The following is a 20,822-nucleotide window of genomic DNA, read 5'->3' as shown; positions in this document are numbered from 1 at the left end:
GTACATGCTAGACAAGTACTCTGCCAAGTGAGTTATAGTCTCAGACCAAATACCTTGTAAAACTTGAAAACACTGTAGCTATAGAGATGTTGCAAGGACAGCATAAAGGAGCCATTTATTTCTGGAATCATTGGTAATAAGTTGTTGAGCCTGCAGTCCCTGAATTCTTTACCATATATTTCCAGTAAGAGTAATCATAACATGACAAAGCTATCAAAGTCACAGAAGTGGAAATGTCGCATTATTACTTTCTAATCCTCAGCCATATTCAAATGTTGCCAGTTGTTCCAGTAATGCCCTTGATAGAAAAGGATTTAGTTCAAAAATTGTTATGAATAGCTACACCCTTCCTTAGTCTCCAAGTCTAAAGTAGTTTTTGAACCTTTGGTTTTTATGTCTTTTTAAAGCTTTTTTTGTTTTGATACTTGAAAATTACAGGGCACTTATTTCTGTTTGCTTTTCTCTAACATTATGATAACATTTGAACTGGTTTTGGGTTTTTATTGTTTGTTTGGTTGCTTGGGTTTTATTTTCCCCCGCAGAAGCATAACAGGCATGCATTCTCACTGATTCTGGTCAGGCAGTATATGATTTTGATTTGTCTTATTACTGTTATTGTTAATATATCACTAATCTATCAAATCTTTCCCTGTAAAGTTAATTTTTTCTTCCCTTTTTGCATAATTGAAATTATGTAGTTCTAATTCTTTTCTACTTTTCTCTTTTACATGATTTTGTTTAATTCTCTTCTAGTTTACTATTTCTTCCCTCTACTTTCTTCTTCATTCTATTCTTAATAATTAAATTGCTCCCTGCTTCCTTTCCCCTCTCCAACTCCCACCATGTCCCATCACTTTCTCCCTTAAGTAGGTGTCCTCTTTTTAATTGCTGTTACATATACACTCACATACTCGACTGCATGTGTATCCTGCTTTCTTTTGAAAACAGTCTCATTGAGTGTATGCCTACCTTGAACTCATTCTGTAATGCAGTAAAGACTAGCTGTGAGCTCCTAATTCTTGTGCTTCATTCTCCTGAATGCTCGGCTTACAGGCCTGACCCACCACGGCTAACTACCATACCATTTCTTTAGCCATTTCTGAAATAATATTTTTTAGACTTCACTATCAATTCAGTTTTTTCAAATGCGCACCTCCACAGCTTAGTAAGTGTCAATAGTTGTACTTTTGTATCCTTTTTTAAAAAAGATTTATTTATATATCTTATGTGAGTACACTGTCACTGTCTTCAGACACACCAGAAGAGGGCATCAGATCTCATTACAGATGGTTGTGAGCCCCATGTGGTTGCTGGGATTTGAACTCAGGACCTCTGGAAGAATAGTCAGTGCACGTAACTGCTGAGCCATCTCTCCAGCCCTTTGTTAGTCTTTTTATTTATCTATTTTTATTATTTTTAATTGTTTATATATCTGTCTTGTCTGTCTCACTGCCTGCCCATCTGCCTGCTTGCCTGACTCTGTTTTTGTAAATATGTACATATGGCTCCAGATGCTTATAGAGGCCAGATGTGTCACATTCTCCTGGAGCTGGTTGTGAGTCACCAAAAATTGGGTACTTAGGAGTTGAACTCAGGTCCTCTGGAAGAGTAGTACATGCTCTTAAACACTTAGTCATTCCTCCAGCCCCTTCTCTTACATTCTCAACCTGGAAAACATGAGAATTAAACTGTATTATTTGCTGACAGTGGCAGGTAGAAAGTGATTCCAATATATGTGTTTTTAACACCATTCTTATTTGTAAGAACAAATCTGGTCTTTTTATATTCACCTCAAAAGTACCCTTTTATAGTCTGGACTTCTGGTACCAGAGTCCAAAGTGCTTTAGACACAGTACATGTGGTTGCAACAGCCAGTGCTCTTTAACTGCTGAGCCATCTCTCCAGCCCCCATTGAATTACTTTTAACCCACTTTTTTCAGTCAATTATATCTTGAACTTAAAAAAAAATTCTGTCCTGTTTTAGACACAGAGTATCCCTATGTAACTCAGTCTGGTCTTGATTTATTTTTAAGGCAGGGTCTTAGTATTTTATTTTACCATTGCTGTCCTGGAACTCACTATTTCTATGTAGACATTGCTGGCCTCAAACTCAGAGAACCCTCTGCCTCTGTCTCCAGAGTGCTGGGATTAAAGGTGTGTTCTATCATACCCAGCTTAGATAGAACTTTTGAAAGTGCTATAGGAAAACTGCCAGGCCTGATTCATGAACATCTATGAATGGATGAATCTTTATTAATACTCCATATTAGCAAGGGTTCTGTGTCATATTTAGTCATACTTAAAGGCTACATGTACATTGAACCCGACAATGTGGCTTTTGTATGTTCAGATAGGGACTTCTTTTCATTTATTTATCCACTTTATATCCTAATATTAGCCGCCCCTCCCCTTCCATTTTTACCCTCACACAGCTCCTTTGACCATCCCTCCTCTTCTCTGAGAGGATAGATCATGCCCTGGGTTTCACCCAAACCTGGCACATAAATTCCCTGCTGGGCTAGGTGCATCCTCTTCCACTGAGGCCAGACATGGCAGCCCAAATAGGGGAAGGGGATCACAGGGATGGCACTGCGCCCTCCCCCTCGGTTGTTTGGGAGACCACATGAAGACCAATCTGCACATCTGCTATGTGTGTATAGGGGCCTAGGTCAAGCCCATGCTTGTTCTTCAGTCAGTGGTTCAGTCTCTGGGAGTCCCAAGGTTCTAGGTTAGTTGACACTGTTGATCTTCTGGAGTCCTCAGATAAGAATTTGTTATTTGTCATAAAAAATTAAAATACTGCTTATTCAAATTCTCTTTCCATCCCAACTCCTTTTTTCTTTAAAGATTTATTTTTTTTTATTTTATGTGTATAGGTAATTTGCCCTATGTATGTCTATGTATCATGTGTTGCTGCTGGTCACAGAAGCCAAGGAGAAGCCATAAAATCCCATGGTACTGTAGGTATAGATGGTTGTGAGATGCCATGTGGGTGCTGGAATCGAACATGGATCCTCTGGAAGAGCAGCCAGTGCTCTTAACCACTGAACCTCTCTATATCTCCAGTCCTAATTCTTAATCCTTCTGTTTTAGCCACCCAATTTTTAGATACTGACATGTGCTTTCATGTCTGGCAAGACTTTCATAAGAAAATGCATACCAGAATCATTTTTGTCCCTGTGGCTGATTAGTGTTTGTTTCTCAGTATAGCCTTGGCATTTTTGGAAATCACTCTATAGACCAGGGTGGCCTTGAGGTCAGAGAGTCCCTTGCATCTTCTGCCTTTGCCTCTGCCTCCAGAGCACTGGGAAAAAGCCTGGCAGAGACTTGTATTTATTTTCCATAATTTAGAATTATTCAAGTTTGGAAGTACAAATACTCAAGTGTAAATCTTTGAAAGGTTCTTTACCATGACCTGGCGGCCTTTATTATCTTAGTCACATCTATATTTGACTTCTTAGCTCTTAAGGGCTTTCAAAAGGTGGCACAGTCGGAGGTCAGTATTTTTCTTTGCTTTTCTTGAGGAATTCAAAACCATGGAACACACAGAACTTTGCTTTGTATTTGCTGTTCTTAATAGACTCTGTCCTAAGAAAGCAACCTCAGGTTAGTTACAAGCAATGGCTCATGGAATTGTAATATGTTAACTAGACGAATAGCTTTGAGAACTACCATCCACATGGCTTCTGTCTTGCCAGGATACAATGCAACTGTCCTGGCCTATGGGCAGACTGGATCTGGAAAAACGTACTCAATGGGAGGTGCATACACTGCAGAGCAAGAACATGACTCGGCCATTGGCGTTATCCCCAGGGTAATACAACTGCTCTTCAAGGAAAATATTCAAAAGACTGACTTTGAATTTACTCTGAAAGTGTCTTACTTGGAGGTAAGTGATTTCTTTCAAGGTATTCTAAATTCAAGAATATCTTTGAGAAGGAAAATACATCAAAATGAGATTTTTCTTGGCAGGACTCAAATCAGCAAATTGAATTTTTAGTAAATTGTGTTTTAATAAATTGATAGCCAAAACTTTCTTGCTCAGTTGGATCTGGATGCTACCCAGTTCTTAATTAGAATTATATACTTAATCTGAATATTAGAAGAATTGGCACTGTTGTACAAAAATATGATAGGAATTCTTTAATTTTAGTTTGGCTTCTATTACTGATTCTCTGTGGAGTCTGCAGAAAAGTGCTCGATTTCACTTCACTGCTAAGGCTTGAATCATAATGCTGCTGCTGTTTCATGAAGAATGTTATTAAAAATCAGGCGAAATATTATGCTGTGTGTAAGTGGTGATAAAATGTATATTTATGTAACAGATACTTATTGAACATCTACTATGTGCCAAACCCTGATCTGGGTACTTAGATCATGTATTTGGGAGATATCAGTGGACTAACAGATTTTAAACACACTGACCTCATGAATTCTAGTGTACATCAGTACAAAATTGACTGTCCTACTTCATGACACCAAAAGGCATAAGGCATATTTAGAGACTCTGGCTTCTGAGAAGCTAACTTATTGGTTCTACTCAAGTGACGCAGTGATATCTATATATGAGGAACTATGCTAAACTTACAAAGATTTTGCATGTAATCCAAAATTGTATGTAAGTTGTTCATCCTGATGTTGAATTGCATTGTTATCAGATATAAGAGATAAAATGAGAAGGGGAGTTAAAGATGATTACAATTACCCTTTATTTTAATGTTTTATTTTAAATTCTGTGTTCATATATATGTAGGTATGTACACATGAGTCCAGGTTCCTGAGGGAGCCAGAGGCATAGGATCCCCTGGAACTGGAGTTATAGGCAGTTGTAAGCTGCCAGTCATAGGTGCTGGGAATTAAATTTGGGTCCTCTATACAGTAGAGGACCGTTGAGCCATCTCTCCAACCCCACCACCCAGATCAGCCTACTTAGTTTTGATTAATCCAGCCATGGTCAAGGTAATTGAATATACAATGACTGGAGAAACTAGCATATTAAATAGTGACATCAGCAATAGCAGTGAAGAAGTGTAGTGCATATCACATATGAAACATTCTCATAATCATTTAAAGTTTTACTGTTTTATTGAAGTATTAGTTAACAACTCTTCTTTTCTCTCGCTTCCAACTTCCACCCCGTCTAAAGCTTACATTTTAATTGGTTAAATTGGTAAAAGTGATGCTGTTATGATACCATTGAGGAACTGAATTTTGGGTCTGGAGAGGTGTCTCCATGGAGAAAAAGCACATGCTGTCCTGGAGAATTCCCAGATTTGGTTCTCCATGCTCTAGGGGATCAGATGCCCCTGGCCTCCATTGGCACCTGCATTCACATATGTATACCCACATATATACAAACATATACATAATTAAATAAATAATGCAAATCATTTTTACAGCACTGAATTTGAACACCAAACATAACTTTGTGTGCTTGCTATTTCCAAGAGACTATCTTAAAAGCAATATTAATTTTGTTATATGAATATATCTCTATACAATATCAAATTCATACATTTAAAGTCCTTTTTCTTCCTCTTTGCCTTTATTCTTTCTTCTACCCCTTCTCTTTTTCCTCTCCCCTTTTCCATCTCCTCTGATCTTTCTTCCTTCTCTCCTACTGCCCTCTTTTCTTCTGCTTTCCTCCCCTCTAGTCTTCTCCTGTGTCCACCCATCTTCTCTTTATTCTCTCCCTTCCGCTCCCCTCCCCTCCCCTCCTCTCCCATCCCTTTTCCTATCCTCTCTTCTCCTCGCCTTTGTTTTCTCTTTGCTTTTGTCATTTGCAATGCTAGGGTCTTGTGAATGGTAGGCAAGACCAGAGCTTTACCACAGAGTTATTCGATGCCCATTATAGCCTTTATAAGTATTATCAAAAATTACCGATAATCTTGCAATTCACATAGAGATGGCCACTATTAACGTATTTTGTCATTTTCTTTCAATAATATCAGATATATAATGAAGAAATTTTGGACCTTCTATGTTAATCTCGTGAGAAATCTTCTCAAATATATATCCGGGAGGATCCTAAGGAAGGCATAAAGGTGTGTTTACCCTTCCTTCCTTTGTTTCTCTTTTCTTGTTCTTTTTTACTTCTCACTTTTTGATGTTATTGCAAATGTTGGTAACATGTTGTCCCTTGTTTTTACCACTGTGCTTTTGATGATTGCTAACATCCCAGTCTTTCAGGTTGTGTTTAGCACAAATTCCTTTAGTTAATCTAGAATTATTAGATGAGTGTTCTTATGGGAAGAAATCCAGTTTCATCATTTTCTTGCTATTTCTTAAAGCATGTAGCAGCAATTAAACATTAATTGTTTACAGGATTTTGAAACCAAGCTCTTTAGTATGGTAGCCACGTGCTACAAGTATAGTTAATTAAAATTGAGCAAGCCAACCCTTAGGCACACTTGCCTCTTATCAAAAGACACCTTTCTGATTACTTTGTTGTCTACAACAGATGTGAAAGATAGCCAAAATCAAAGAAAATTCTACTGGATATCCAAGCCTTATAACTAAGTTTTATTTTTTTTTCTAAAACATTTATTGGAAATTCTCTGCATTTACATTTCAGATGTTATCCCTTTCCCACAATTCCACCCTCTCCCACCTCAGCACCTTGGTGTTCTCCTACACTGGGAAAATTAGCCTTCAATAATAATATGGCCTTTCCCCCCACTGATGTCAGAAAATGCTATTCTCTGCTGCATATGTACCTTGGGCCATGGGTCTTTCCATTTGAGCTCATTGGTTGATATTTTAGTCCCTAGGAGCTGTGGTGGGCTTGGATAGTTGTTAATTTTATTCTTCCTATGGGGTTGCAGACCCTTTCAACTCCTTCAGTCCTTTCTCTAGTTCCTTCATTGGGGTCCTTGTCTGATGGTTAGCTGCAAGCATCCTCCTCTGTATCAGTAAGGCTCTGGTAGAGCTTCTGAGGAGTCATCCATATCAGGTTCTTGCCAGTAAGCACTTCTTGGCATCAGCAATAGTGCCTGGGTTTGGTGGCTGCATATGGGGTGGATCCCCAAGTGAGACAGTCTCTGAATGATCTTTTCTCTAATCCCTGTTTCTCCATTTGTTCCTTTATTTCCTCCCATGAATGTTTTGTTCTTCCTTCTAAGAAAGACTGAGGCATCCACTTTCTGGTCTTCCTTCTCTTTGAGCTTCATAAGTTCTGTGGATGGTTCCTTGGGTATTCCAAGCTTTTTGGACTAGTATCCACTTATAATTGAGTGGATACTATGAGTGTTCTTTTGTGATTGAGTTACCTCACTCAGGATGATAGCTTCAAGTTCCATCCATTTGCCTAGGAATTTCATGAAATCATTGATTTTAATAACTGAGTGAGTACTACACCATTGTGTGTATGTACCACAATTTCTGTATCTACTCCTCTGTTGAAGGACATCTGGGTTCTTTCCAGCTTCTGGCTATTATAAATAAGGCTGCTACGAACATTTGTGTGCATGCTTGTATTTATAGGCACATGTGTATGGGTGGAGCATCTTTGTGGTATATGCCCAAGAGTGGTATAGCTGGGTCCTCAAGTAGTACTATGTACAATGTTCTAAAGAACGCCAGACTGATTTCCAGAGTGGTATAACCAAGTTTAATCTCTGCAACCAATGAGATAAAAGTGGAGAACTGACCCCTACAAGTCATCTGACCTCTACACGTGTTCTTTGGCAGATGCATTGCAGTAGCAGCTAAGTGTGTGTGTACACATATGCTTGTACAATAAATGAATTGTTAAAAAAGACTTTTTATAGTGAAGATAACTATAGCAGGAAAGTTAAATAAGCCTAGACCAGTCTGTCTGGGACAGAAAACTTGGTCTGGGAAATGAAAGAACATGTGTCAGAAAAAGATTATGAAACATCTTAGTTTCTCTCTATGCCCTAACCCCTACCAACAGTATGCAATTATGCAAACTTCTGATGAAAACATTGTCCTGGCTTCTCATAGTGGGTTTTTTATCTTTTGTATCTATATTTCCAATTTTGTTGCTCCTGGAACTTTAGAGAGAATTTATTGTTGTATCTTCATCATCTAGTATTGGTGTTAGTAGTATGCTGGCATTTCAGGAAGGCTGACTGGAAATGAATTGAAAGGGAGAAAGATTAGGCTAATAGAGATGCAATTGGGGAAATCATTGCCTTGTTTTTCCACACAAGGTAATGTTGCTGTGGGTGTGGTTTAAAAAAAAAAACCAAGGAAGTCATCAATTCCTAAGAATATCTGAGTTAGTGATGTATGGATATGAAGGAGTAGGAGGAACTGACAATGATTTAAAGTTTGGAGACGTTGAGGATAGTTTTTAATAAACATGAAGCAGTAGGAAGGAGGCTTGGTATCAGTGAAAGCAAGATGAATTTGGTTTATAATGTACTGATTCTAACGGATAAGCAGGCAGCCGCTAGAAATAAAGAAAGAGAAATTAGAGTCTCAGATACAGATTAGACTAAGATCATAGCATACTAAGGCTAGCAGGAAACTCATGAATTCCCTAGGCCTATCACCTGACCTCCAAACTTTTAAGAGAATGACTTCTGTAAATTCCCCCAGGTATTTCAAGTACTATGCCCAAAACTTGATGTTTGTGGTTTCCTAGATCCAGAAAGCCTGCCATACTGTTTCCTCTAAAAGAAAAGCGAGTATAAAGTGGATTGCTGGCACAGGAGGAATTTGGAGCAAACAGAAATGCTGTAGCAATTGTGTTATACTTGATCTCTTTGGGGGCAAAAGTTGACTTTGACTTGGGACTCCTTAGGAACCAGCTAACTTTCAAGATCTAGAGACCTACTCTGACTCCAGTATTATCTATTACCCTGTTTTTCAACTTTGTAGGGAAGATTGGAGACCTTGCTTCTTAGACATCATCATAGAGTTTAAAAGTCCACCTTTTCACAACTCTCGTGTATACTGCTATTTTGCTAGAACAGGAAGGCATTTCTCACTTGCTAATCCCTATATTGATGTCAAGTATTAGAAGGAATTCAAGGAAGCTTTTTTTCCCTCTTGCAATTAGATTGTGGGACTGACAGAGAAGACTGTGCTAGTTGCCTCGGACACTGTTTCCTGTCTAGAGCAGGGCAACAACTCCAGGACTGTGGCCTCCACGGCTATGAACTCACAGTCATCTCGCTCTTATGCCATCTTTACCATCGCCATCGAACAAATGAAGAAAAATGGCAAGTAAGTTAGAGTGTCACAATTGTGTTCTGTGGAGGCCAAACGCCAGGTGGCTGCCTAGGTTGATTTGACGTTCAAACTTTAGAATGATGAGCATTAATGACCACTGGAGCTACTTTTACTGTTTTGATCTAAAATGAGAGCTGGCCAATCAGCTCTGATAGCTCAACTGCTCTTAAGCTTGTATATTGTTTTCACCAAGCCTTCCTATTATTATCACAGAAATAGCAGTTTTCGTTCCAAGCTGCATCTTGTAGACCTTGCTGGATCAGAAAGACAGAAGAAGACCAAGGCTGAGGGAGATCGTCTGAAAGAGGGTAAGACATTTACAGTCAGCTCTCAAGGAAAACCCGCATGCTTTTGTTGCTATTGTTGGTATTTTGAAGGGACTCTTTCAGTTCATCTTCTAAGTGTCTACAGTTCAGATTTGAAATCACTTTCAGAAATAGTGAAAAATTATTCCTTTCCCTTGCACTGATTCACAAATTCAGGTGTGAAACTGTAATCTCCTCCTCAGTTGATTTACATCTGGTCCAATAAATTCTAGTTTTAATATATCTCTATCAACTTATAATTAAAATAGTCCAGTTTATTGTTCCGTGTACTCACTGTTCCTTTCAGATGTTGCCATGTGTAAACCTTATCAGCATGTTTTTTTTATATCTTCGCTCCAGTCACATTACAGTAACCCAGAGATACGTATGAGTTATTCTTTGGCATCTGGTTTTCGTTTCTGGATGAGTTTTATATACGCCCTTCTTGTTTTATATTCACACTTGGATTTTTAGCTTTCTTAATATACTTTTAAAGGTTCTTGCCTTCTTTTTTTTAGGTGTTTAGTTCTGAGTTGATTTTTGGGAAGAGATTTACATAATTGAAATACAATGTGTATAAATCATATTGTATTTACAACTGTACATGTAAATGGATTTTGTATATTCAGAGTTGTGCAGACATCACCACAGCCTCATCTCAGAATATTTTGTCACCCCAAAGAGAAGCACCATAATCCACAGAGCTCACCCCTCATTCCCATCTATCTCTAGAGAAAACATAGGAGCTTTGGTGACTGATGTCTCTCACTTAGCATAAAGTCATGGAGCATGTTAATCAGTACCCCGTCCTTTTATTGCTGAGCAATATTCAGTTGTATGGTTATATCACATTTTGTTCCTTTCATCAGTTGTCCAACGTTAGCTTTTGTATTATTCTCTGAACCTCTCTATATAAGTTTTCATACAAACAAACTGGTTTTGTTTTTGTTTTGAGAAAGGGACTTTCTCTCTATTTGTGGCTCACCCAGAATTCAGTATGTAGCCCAGGCTGGGGTCTCATAGGGATCCACCTACCTCTGTCTCTTGAGTGCTTGAGGTAAAGGAGTGCCACTGTGCCTGACCTCAGACAAACTATTATCTTGAGAACATACATAGGGATAGACTTGCTGGGTTATTGGTTAACTCCATTTTAACCTTTTTTTCTATAAAGACAATTCAGTCCTTTTAAAACTATACAATGAGTGGATTTTAGCATATTCATGAGGAGTTGTTTAACTGTCACCAAAATAAATTTTAGAATGTTTTTATTCTTCCTGGAAAGAAGCTGATACCCATTAGCAGTCACTCCCTTCTCTTTTCAGTGTCTGCTTCTGCCCTGGCAATAATGAATTCTCTCCTCTACACATTTCTCTTTTGAGCATCTCGTGTAGAAAGTTTTATAGTATGTGCCCTGTTTTCATTAACTGATATTTTTAGAGCTAGTACCTAAGTTCTTGTGCATGCTAATCTTGAGCTATGGCCCTAGCCCTTCCTTCATTGACTGTTTTTCTTAAATCATGTTTTCATAATTCACCCATGTTATAGCATGTATCAATGTTTCATTCCTTTTCATTGAAATTTAATAATTGGTTTTATAGAAATAACACCTTTTATTGATGCATTCTTCCTTTCAGTGGTTTCCAAGTTTTGTTTGTTTGTCTTTGTTTCTTTGGTTATTATGACTAATGATGCTAATTTGTTGGTTTGTTTGTTTTTTTAATCAAGTATCACGTAGCCCAAGCTAGCCTTGAACTTACTATGTAACCAGTGCTATTATTATAGGCATGTGTTACTACCATATTGGCTATGAATATTTATTTCTTTTTGGTATATATGAATAGAATTGCTATCCTGAAACTCACTATGTAGACCACAGTGGCCTTGAACTCACAAGGATCCTCCAGTTTCTGCCTCCTGAGGTCCGGGATTAAAGGCCTGCACCACTGTACTGGGTATTTAAGTCTTTTAAAAAATATTTCTTGAATTATTTTATATATATTTAGTATTCTATTTGCATGTATACCTGCATGCCAGAAGAAGGCATCATATCCTAATATAGATGGTTGTGAGCCACCATGTGGTTGCTGGGAAATGAACTCAGGACCTCTGGAAGAGCAGTCAGTGCTCTTAACCACTGAGCCATCTCTCCAGCCCATATTCATTTCTTTTTAATTCTAGCCCTCCTAGTAGTTATGAAATAGTATCTCATTGTGGTTTTCATCTATATGATGAAAATTGCTTCACATACTCATTGACAACTTGTATATCCTCTTAGGGAAAATGACCATTTGTACCAGTTATGTTTGATTCATTTCAAATAATTTTTGCATGGAGGTTAAGATTATTTTCTTATTTCTAATCTTGTTCGTGTGTATATCCAGTTATCAATTATCATTTGTTTGAAGACTGTTCTTTTCCCACTGAATTTTCTTGGCCCCGTAAGGAAGTACTTAGACTAGTCTCTTCACTTTCACCAGCAACTCCCTGACTTGATTACTATACTTGGTGACTTTTAAAGTTGGCAAATGTGACACCTCCCAACATATTTTTTTCAAGATTGCATTGATTCTTTGAGGTTCCTGAAATTTCCATGGCAATTTAGGGATCAACTTATTGATTCCTGCAAAGAAGCCAGCAGGAGATTTCATAGGTGTCATATCCAGTCAGCAGATCTATGTGGAGAGCTTTGCCTTCAGCAATGTTCAGTCTCAAAATTGTGAATGCTGTCTTGTTTTCTTTACTATCTTTTAATGAGCTTTACTTTTTTGAAGTATTACATTAATGGTTCTGTTAATTTCATTTCTAAGTATTCTTGTCAGAGCTATTAAAATGGAATTGTTTTGTTAATTTCATTTTAAAAGTGTTTATTGAGTTTAATAAGTTGATCTTGTATCCATTGACCTACCCAATTTGTTGGTTCTAATAGTTTGGTTAGATCTTTTGGGATGACTTTAGGATTTGTGAAGAGAGAATTTTAACTTCTCTCATTACAATCTGGATGCTTTTCTTTCTTTCTTTCTTTATTTTTCTTTTCTACCTATTTGTCCTTGTAGAAGAAGCTTCAGTACATTATTTGGTAATAAGTGAATATTGTAGTGTTCTTGATCTTGAGAGAATAAACAGTTTGTTTTTACATTGAGTTTATGTTTGCTGTGCATTTTTCATAAAAGCCTCCGCCCATGTTGAGGAAGCACCATGTCTGGTTGATGAGCATTGCTTTTATTGTGTATGGGTATTTGTCAAGAGCTTTTTATAATTTTTAACATTGTTTTTATGCTTGGATTTATTCCTAGTTTCTGGTGATGCTGTTTTAGTCGGTTTCAGTCCTGTAGCTTTCTTGAACTAACTCTGTAAAGTTTGTATTCTCTCTAGTTTGCCTTCACACCAGCTTAGTGATGGGCTAGTGACTAGTCTCATATCTCCTTAAATGTGTGGACTTGCAAATCTTCCATTATTTTCCAAGGACTTTGTGCATAGACCTTCTACACCCAGGCACCTTATAACTCTGCTTTAGCATTTATTCATTGCTTGAGCAAATCTCAAATCTTATATGTTTTTCATCAATTATTTTGCCAAATAGAATTGGCTATTGTTAGGGTGATTTTTTTCCTCTCTTTTTAAGTTTACTGAGTTTTATTCTTTACAAATAAACATCATATATGTTCAAAATAGTGCAATATTTTAATAATATAAATGTATTATGAAATGATTGGCAAGGTCAAAGCTAATTAATATATCCATAGCTTTACGGTTTTAGTTGGTGTTCTATTGTAAACACCATAACCAAGGCAACTCTTATAAAAGAAAGCATTTAGTTGGGGGCTTGCTTACAGTTTCAAAGACTTAGTCCATTATCACCATGGCAGACAGTTTGGTGGCAGGCAGGTATGGCACTGAAGAAGTAGCTGAGAGGTACATCCTAATCCACAAGCAGAGAGAGACTGGCTGACTCTGAGAGACTGGGTCTGGTATGGGTTTTTAGGACCTCAAGGCCTACCCCAGTGACACTTCCTCTATAAAGGCCACACTCTTAATTCATTCAAATATAAAAGATGACTAAAAAGATTAACAAAATATAAAACAAAGCTGAAGCAAAAAGATTATAAATTCTAGGCCAGACCGGGCCCATAGTAAGACTTTAAGAATGGGGCTAGAGAGATATCTCAGAAGTTTAGAGAATTTGCTGAGCAAGCATGACCACAGTTTGGATCACAGCACTCTTGTAACAAACCAGAAATTTTGCTAATACCTACAGTTCAGAACAGGGTGGAGACAGGAACACCATTGTGATTTGTAGGCTTCCGACCTACCAGAGAAAATGTGAGTCTCAGTCAGGTTCAGGTGAGACCCTGCCTCAAAAGAATAGGCATAAAACTATAGTGGAAGACACTCAATGTCATCTTCTGGCCTCCACGTTCACACATGCACAGATATTCAGATACACACATATATAAATAAATAAATCATTAAAAAATAAGGCTGACTTTAGTTGTAGCCAAAGAACACAGTTGTTCAGCATGCAGGAAAATGGAACCAATTGGAGATTATATTAAGCAAAATAAGTCAGTCAGAATAAAAATATGTTTTCTCTCATCATGGATTCAAGATTTTATACAGGCACATAAAATCTTTGTGTGTATATGTGTGTGTCTGTGTGTGCATGCATATTAAAGGTAGAAAATCTGTATATGAGCCTATGGGGGCTATTTTATTTAAACCACCAAAATCTGCTCCCTGGCCCCATAGGCGTGTAGCCCTGTCATAATACAAAAATGTATTAAGTCTAACTTCAAAAGTTTCTGTACACTGTTTAAAAGTTCAAAGTTTCTTCTGAGACTCATACAATCTCTTAACTGTAACCCCCTGTGAAATCAAAATCAAAAAGCAGATCACATACTTCCAACATACAATGGCACATTATCATTCCAAAAGGGAAGAAAGGAAGCATAGGGAGGAACTATTGAACCAAAGCAAGAAAGGCTGCAAACCATAAGAGCAAACCAAAAATTCTGCGTTTCTGCCTGATGTCAAAGCACTCTTCAGATCTTCAACTCCTTTCATCTGTGTTGATTATAACATACTTTCTTTTCTCTTGGGGGTGGTTCCATACCCTTTTAACAGCTCTCCTTGGCAAATATCCCACAACTCTAGCATCTTGAGCATCTTGGTGTCTCAGAGGCGATCCAGGCTTTGTCTTCACAGCTTCACATAATGACCTCTCTGGTCCATTGGTTTGCTTTGTAGTGCTGACAACTGAACTTGCACATGCTAGACAAGTACTATACTACTGAGCTGTGTTCCTCAGCCTGGCATAATGTTTTTGAGGCTTATGTATATTCTTGCTTTGGTTAGTGATTGTCTCTTTGTATTTCTGAATAATGTTCTAGCCTTTAGCCTTTTATTAGACAATGATTTGACTTCCATTATCTTTTTTGATTATTTCAACTTTTAGCCATTATGAATAAAGCTGTTCAGAACATTTGTGTGTGTGCCCTTTTGTGAACTCCAAGATATTCTTAGGAATATAAGAGGGTAAAATATGTGTTCATGTTGATTAGCAATTATCTACCATACTTGGTACCATTTTATATCTCCAGTGTATGAGGGCTTCCACTTGTTCATGTCTTCACAATTCAGAATGCTTCATACATTGTAATAGGTGTCAAATTGTATATTCTCATAGTTTTAATTTTATTTTCTAGATGATGTTTTCTGGCTCCCTCTTAATATTCTTACTGTCTACTGGCTACTCTACTTTTTCTGAAGTGTCTGCTCAGATCTTTCTTGCCTTTTTCAGAATTTGAATTTTTTTATCTTTTTGATGAGGTTTGTATTCTTGATATTTTCTGGGTTTAAGCAGAAAGTACTTAGGTTACAAATATTCTTTTCCAGATTGCAAGTTACCCGTTTTTTGTTTTGTTTTGTTTTGAGATAGGGGTTTGTTTTGTAGCTCAAGCTGGCCTGGAACTCACTATGTAGCCTGAGATAGCCTTGAGCTGTGGATCTTCCTGTCTTTGCCCCTGACTGCTAGATTATAGTGGGTCCCATCACACTTGGTTCCTGCCTATTTTGTTTTGCATTTTTATATGTGTGCATACGTTTGTGTATATGTGTATGCTCACAAGCACATGCCAAGATCGACATGTAAAGATCAGAGGATAACTCGTGGAGTTGTTTCTCTTACTATGTGGGTCCTGGGGATCATACTCAGGCAAGCACCTTTACCCACCAAACCATGTTATTTACCATTGTGTCTTTGGTTTTTTGAGACAGGGTTTCTCTGTGTGGCCCTGGTTGTCCTGGAACTCTCTCTATAGACCAGGCTGACCTCAAACTCAAAGATCTACCTGCCTCTGCCTCCAAGTGCTGGAATTAAAGGTGTGTGCCAACACCACCCAGCTAAATCATACCTGTTTTAATGATGTCTTTTGTTAAACAAAACACATGGAGGTGGTTTAAGCCGTCAATTTTTTTCTTTAATAACATACTGTTTTTGATGTCTTATCTAATAAATCTTTGCCTACTACAAAATTATTAAGTGTGTTCCTACCTGGTTTTATGGACTTAGTTTGAATTTAATATTCCGATGTGTCTTAAATTACTTTTTGCTTATAAAATGAAATAGGAACTGAGGAACATTTTTCCTTTACATGATATCCTGTTGTTTATTAAATAGGAGTTCCTTTTAAAGCACATATTTACCCTCTTTTACTCCTAAGTATGTCCTGGAGTGAAATTAAAACATCTTCACAAAAGAGCATGCACACATGTTCTGAAGAGCATTATTCATTAGGCAGGGAATGTAGCTCAGTGGTAGAATGCTCACCTAGCATGCACAAGGCCCTATATTCCGTCCTCACACTACAAAAAAAAAAAAAAAAAAAACCTTGAAAGAAGGATTTATTTCTAGACTGTTCTGTAGTATGGATCGATTGTTTTTGAGTGCATCTTTAAAGAGTCAGGTGTTTATTGTGTTTTACTCTGGAAAGGCAAGTTTCCCTATCTTTTATTTTGCCAGAATTGCTTTCTGAGAATTTTAGAATGATATAGTCAAGTCATGGAAATTGGAATTCAATTAATAAATTAAGAAAAATTTGGGTAAATTTTACAGCTGTCTTGATACAATTTATTTCATTTATTTACATGCTTTTGTTGATGTTTTCTATGTCTGTCTGGGAAAATATTCCTCTTCAGATCTTGGTCTGGTACCTACCTACCTCCTTGCATCATTGCTTTCTTCGCTTCTTTCATCTACCAGTTGAGTTTCAGAGATTGTCTCAGTGGTATCCACTGTCCGTCCATTGGTCCTTCCTCCCTCCCTCCCTCCCTCCCTCCATCCCTCCCTCCCACCCTTCCTTCCTTCCTTCTCTCCCTCCCCATGGCTGGTTCAGAACTCACTCTGCAAACCAGGCTGCTCTTGAACTCAGGGCCACCTGCCTCTACCCCGTCTCCTGAGTGATGTCACATTATTTTCAGTTAAACACTTTGGACTTTCCATTTCATTCTGCCTCACTTCTTTTGTTAACTTCATTAGGGTTATACGGGTTGGTGCCAGTGATAATTGGCATTCTTCTTTTTTTAATACTCCAGCCAGAAAGTTCTCAGTGCTTCACTGTTAGCTATCTACTGTACATTTATAGAATATAGCCATTATCAAATTAAGAAAGTGATCTTTAATTGCTCATTTGCACTTTTAAATTATTATTTTATTTTATGTGTCATAAAATAAATGTGTCCTGCTTGAATGACTGTGTACTGCATATGTGCCTGGTTCCCCCACAGGTCAGAAGAGAGAGTTATAAGTCACAATTTAGGTGCTAGGAATGGGATCTGGGTCCTCTGGAAGAGCAGCCAGTGTTTCTAATCACTGAACCACCTCTCCAGCCCTAGTTGTATATTTTAAAATAAAAAATGAGTATCAGATAGTCATAATAGACATACCATATTCCCAACATGTAGGAAGTAGAAGCCAGAGGCTCATGAGTTCAGGGCCATCTTCAGCTACATAGTGAGTTGGAGGCCAGCCTGGACTATATATATGAAATAGATATATAGGAGAAGTATCCTTTTTCTTATACTCTGTTTATAGAATTCTAAAAAATAGATTTTCTATAATGTACTTAATTGACCATGGGGGCTATGTTTTCTCTCTGCTGATGGATTTAATGTGTTAGTTATTATATCTTAGAACTTTTGCGAATCTATCCATGTAAGAAAGTGCCTATAACATTTTTGGTATACATGCTTTCTCATCTAATAGTAGTTTGAATATAAAATGATTTGGAAAACTTTTATTTTTGTTTTAATACCATTTATACAATAGTTGAATTATTTTCAAATGTGCTTTTGATGATTTGATTTTTAATATGTTGATTTAATTTTGCCAATTTGTGTTTTCAGAAAATTATTCATTTTCTGTAGCTTTTCAAATTTGTTTACATAATATTGTAAATAGGCTTACTTTATATTTTAATTTCTCTCAGATTTTGTGCTTTGTTTTAGTTAGTATATCTTCCTTTTCTGTGTGACATTTGAGAGATTGGTTGACTAGCTTTCTGTTTTTATTTTTATTCTTTCACTTTGTGCTTTGGTTGTTGGATTTTCTACTCCTTGTATGGATTTTTGGGTTGATTTATTTATTTATTTTATGTATATAAGTACACTGTGGCTGTCTTCAGACACACCAGAAGAGGGCATCAGATCCTGTTAAAGAAGGTTGTGAGCCACCATGTGGTTGCTCTAAATTGAACTCAGGACCTCTGGAAGGGCAGTCAGTGCTCTTAACCACTGAGCTATCTCTCCAGCCCCAAAAGGGTGCTTTATAGAATGTTTTACAAGCATGTACAAAAGTGGTATGGGTGATGTGATGACTCCCCTCGATATGTGAAGCAATTTTAATGGTGATTAATATGTGACCAGTCTTGTTTCATCTGTATCTTACCTACTTTCTTTCTCTGATAGCATTTTGGTGAGGTAGGCAGATTTGGGGCCAATGATGGAAAATATTCTTAAGTGAATCCCAGATGTCTTGTTTCATTTCAGTGTGTATATGTAAAAAATAAGAACTCTTTAAAAGACTCTTGTCTAAAATGCCTTGATTAAATTGTCTCCAATTTTATTTGAATAATAATATAAATAAGACCCATACTTTGTTGTTATTTGATAGGCTCTTGGTTTTGTTTCCTGTTTGAGACAGGTTCTCACCGCTAAGACCAGGCTGGCCTCAAACTCATGCTCCTTCTTAACTCCTACTTACTGTCCCTGTCACCAGACTGCAGTTGCAGTTATGAGGTGCCATATCCTGATTTCTAGATCCTTTAAAATCTGTAGATAGCTTCTCTACCCCTTCTTCCCCTCACATTCTTGGGAACTTATTGACTGAAGAATTCAGATTGTCCTACAGATTCCCCAGTCTGAATCTCACTGATTGTGTGTATTTGGAGGGCTTTATCTTGCCTTGTCTTTGATCTACTACTTTTACTTGCCTCATTTATAAAACTTATTTTCTGAGATATGACGATTCAACAAATTCATTGTTAGAAACTAGTAGAAGTCCTAGTAACTGGTAGCCTCATTATAACTATTAAATTTTTGTGTGTCTAATAAAATGATGTCTAATAAACAACAAAGTATGCTATAATATTTTTGTAGTTTGTCAGTTACATTAATACTGCAGAGTTTGGTAGGTGCTTGTTAGCATTTGAAGTAGTTTTGAGTGTAGAAGAGGGTCTTATGGGGGTAGCTTCTACCAGTGGAATTTTGTCAATTTCCATTCTCAAAGATAAGTCTTCCTCTGTTAGGATTCACGTTCTACCTGTTGTGAAATACGAAAGTTGTTAGACTCCTCCATAATACCTGCAGAGAGGGTGGGTACAGCCCGTCTGAGTACTGCTACATGCAGTATTATGGACATTGGGGAAAGCAGACTTATCTAAATGGCTGATTTGATTTTTGAGGCAAAGAAGGTAATAAAAATCTGCAGTTGAGTCCTAAATAAAGTGAAAGGTGCTAAGAACTGAAAGAAAGGCAGGAATGAAGCACAGCCATATGTCACATAATCACAACAGTGGGCCACATGCACAACTTCGGATCCAGAAGATTGTATCTCCTAGAACTATTGTTGTCATCTCAGTTCATGTGTGATGTTTACAACAATAATCAACTTACCTAATGTGCTTGTTCTTGCAATGCCTCCTGCTGCCAAGTGACTAGTAGAAAAAAGACCACAGAGGAAAAACTTTTGAATATGATTTGGAGTATATCAGATTTGGAATACATATTAGAAAAAGTCCTGGAGGAGGTAGTTAATTCTGGATATTAGAAACATCTGGGCTAGAGACATATATTTGAAAACTATGGAACTAGATAATGAGAAAGCAACACTACATAATAGCGAGGAACACATACTTTTTCAGGCCAAGAGTAAACTAGTCAAATAAGACATCATCGAGGAGTCAGAGATTGGTGTGATACACAGAAGCTCAGGTATGGGTTTCCATCCGAAAGGGATTGTCATTTGTGGCAAATGCTTCATTGTTCTTACATAATGAAAGCTGAGAAAAGGATAGATTTTCCCACTGAGGTTTTCAAGGGATTTTGCCAAAGCAGTCTAAGGAATTAGGTCAGGTTACATTGGATTAAGGGACAGATTTAACTACTATTGTAAGTGTGGGCTGTCACATTTGTCTTTTTCATTGATTTCATTATTTGTGTACTTTTTAGCAACATGTACTGATTTTCTGCTAATTTCTAAACTTAACATAAATGGCTTCATTATGTATGTGTGTTCCGTAACTATTTTCTTCAACATTATGTTCTTGAAATTCATCCATTTGGAAATATATTTGTGTTCCAATACAATTTTTATTAATTGCAGTCTTGAAGTTTCTTGATATGAAATTGGTAAAAAGAAAATTACCTCTGCCAATATTTATTAGTATTATTTCTCTTGCCTTTTTTATTTATGAGTAAGAGGGGTGTCAAAGAATATACCCCGGGTTTATGAAGTTGTTTTTCTCATGGGAATGTAGCTTCCAGATTAAATTTGAATTGTTTTAATATTTTATTATTTGAGATGATAAATGGTATTGTTTTTGGCAAATAATAGTTAATTGTTTTAGTTCTTTCAAGAGTTTTTTTTTTTTTTTTTAATACTAAGTTATCTTTTTCCTTCAACTTTAAAACAAAACAAAAGTTGTGTTTTAGTATATTGCTTCTCCTCTCTGGCTGTTTAGTACCTTGAGTATATAAGTTTCCTTTGTTCACTGAGGCTCAAGCATTCGGCTGCTGTGCCATGGCAGCCATCTACATGGAAAG

General features: G+C 37.1%; 1 protein-coding gene across 1 annotated transcript in view; it reads left to right on the top strand.

The window, feature by feature from the left end:
* Positions 1 to 20,822, top strand: part of LOC308416111 (chromosome-associated kinesin KIF4-like) — a gene marked incomplete at its 5' end in the record, with an annotated part of 96,638 nt that overhangs the window by 18,016 nt on the left and 57,800 nt on the right. The window contains 5 exon segments of the mRNA XM_080942590.1: positions 3,699 to 3,889; positions 5,952 to 5,984; positions 5,988 to 6,044; positions 9,029 to 9,195; positions 9,415 to 9,509. Coding sequence (XP_080798716.1) covers positions 3,699 to 3,889; positions 5,952 to 5,984; positions 5,988 to 6,044; positions 9,029 to 9,195; positions 9,415 to 9,509 — 543 coding nt within the window.

The sequence above is a fragment of the Micromys minutus genome, assembly GCF_963924665.1.
Source record: "Micromys minutus genome assembly, contig: SCAFFOLD_112, whole genome shotgun sequence".
NCBI classification, from domain to species: Eukaryota; Metazoa; Chordata; class Mammalia; order Rodentia; family Muridae; genus Micromys; species Micromys minutus.
The sequence above is the reverse complement of the archived record's forward strand: the minus strand, read 5'-3'. Positions and strand labels throughout refer to the sequence as shown.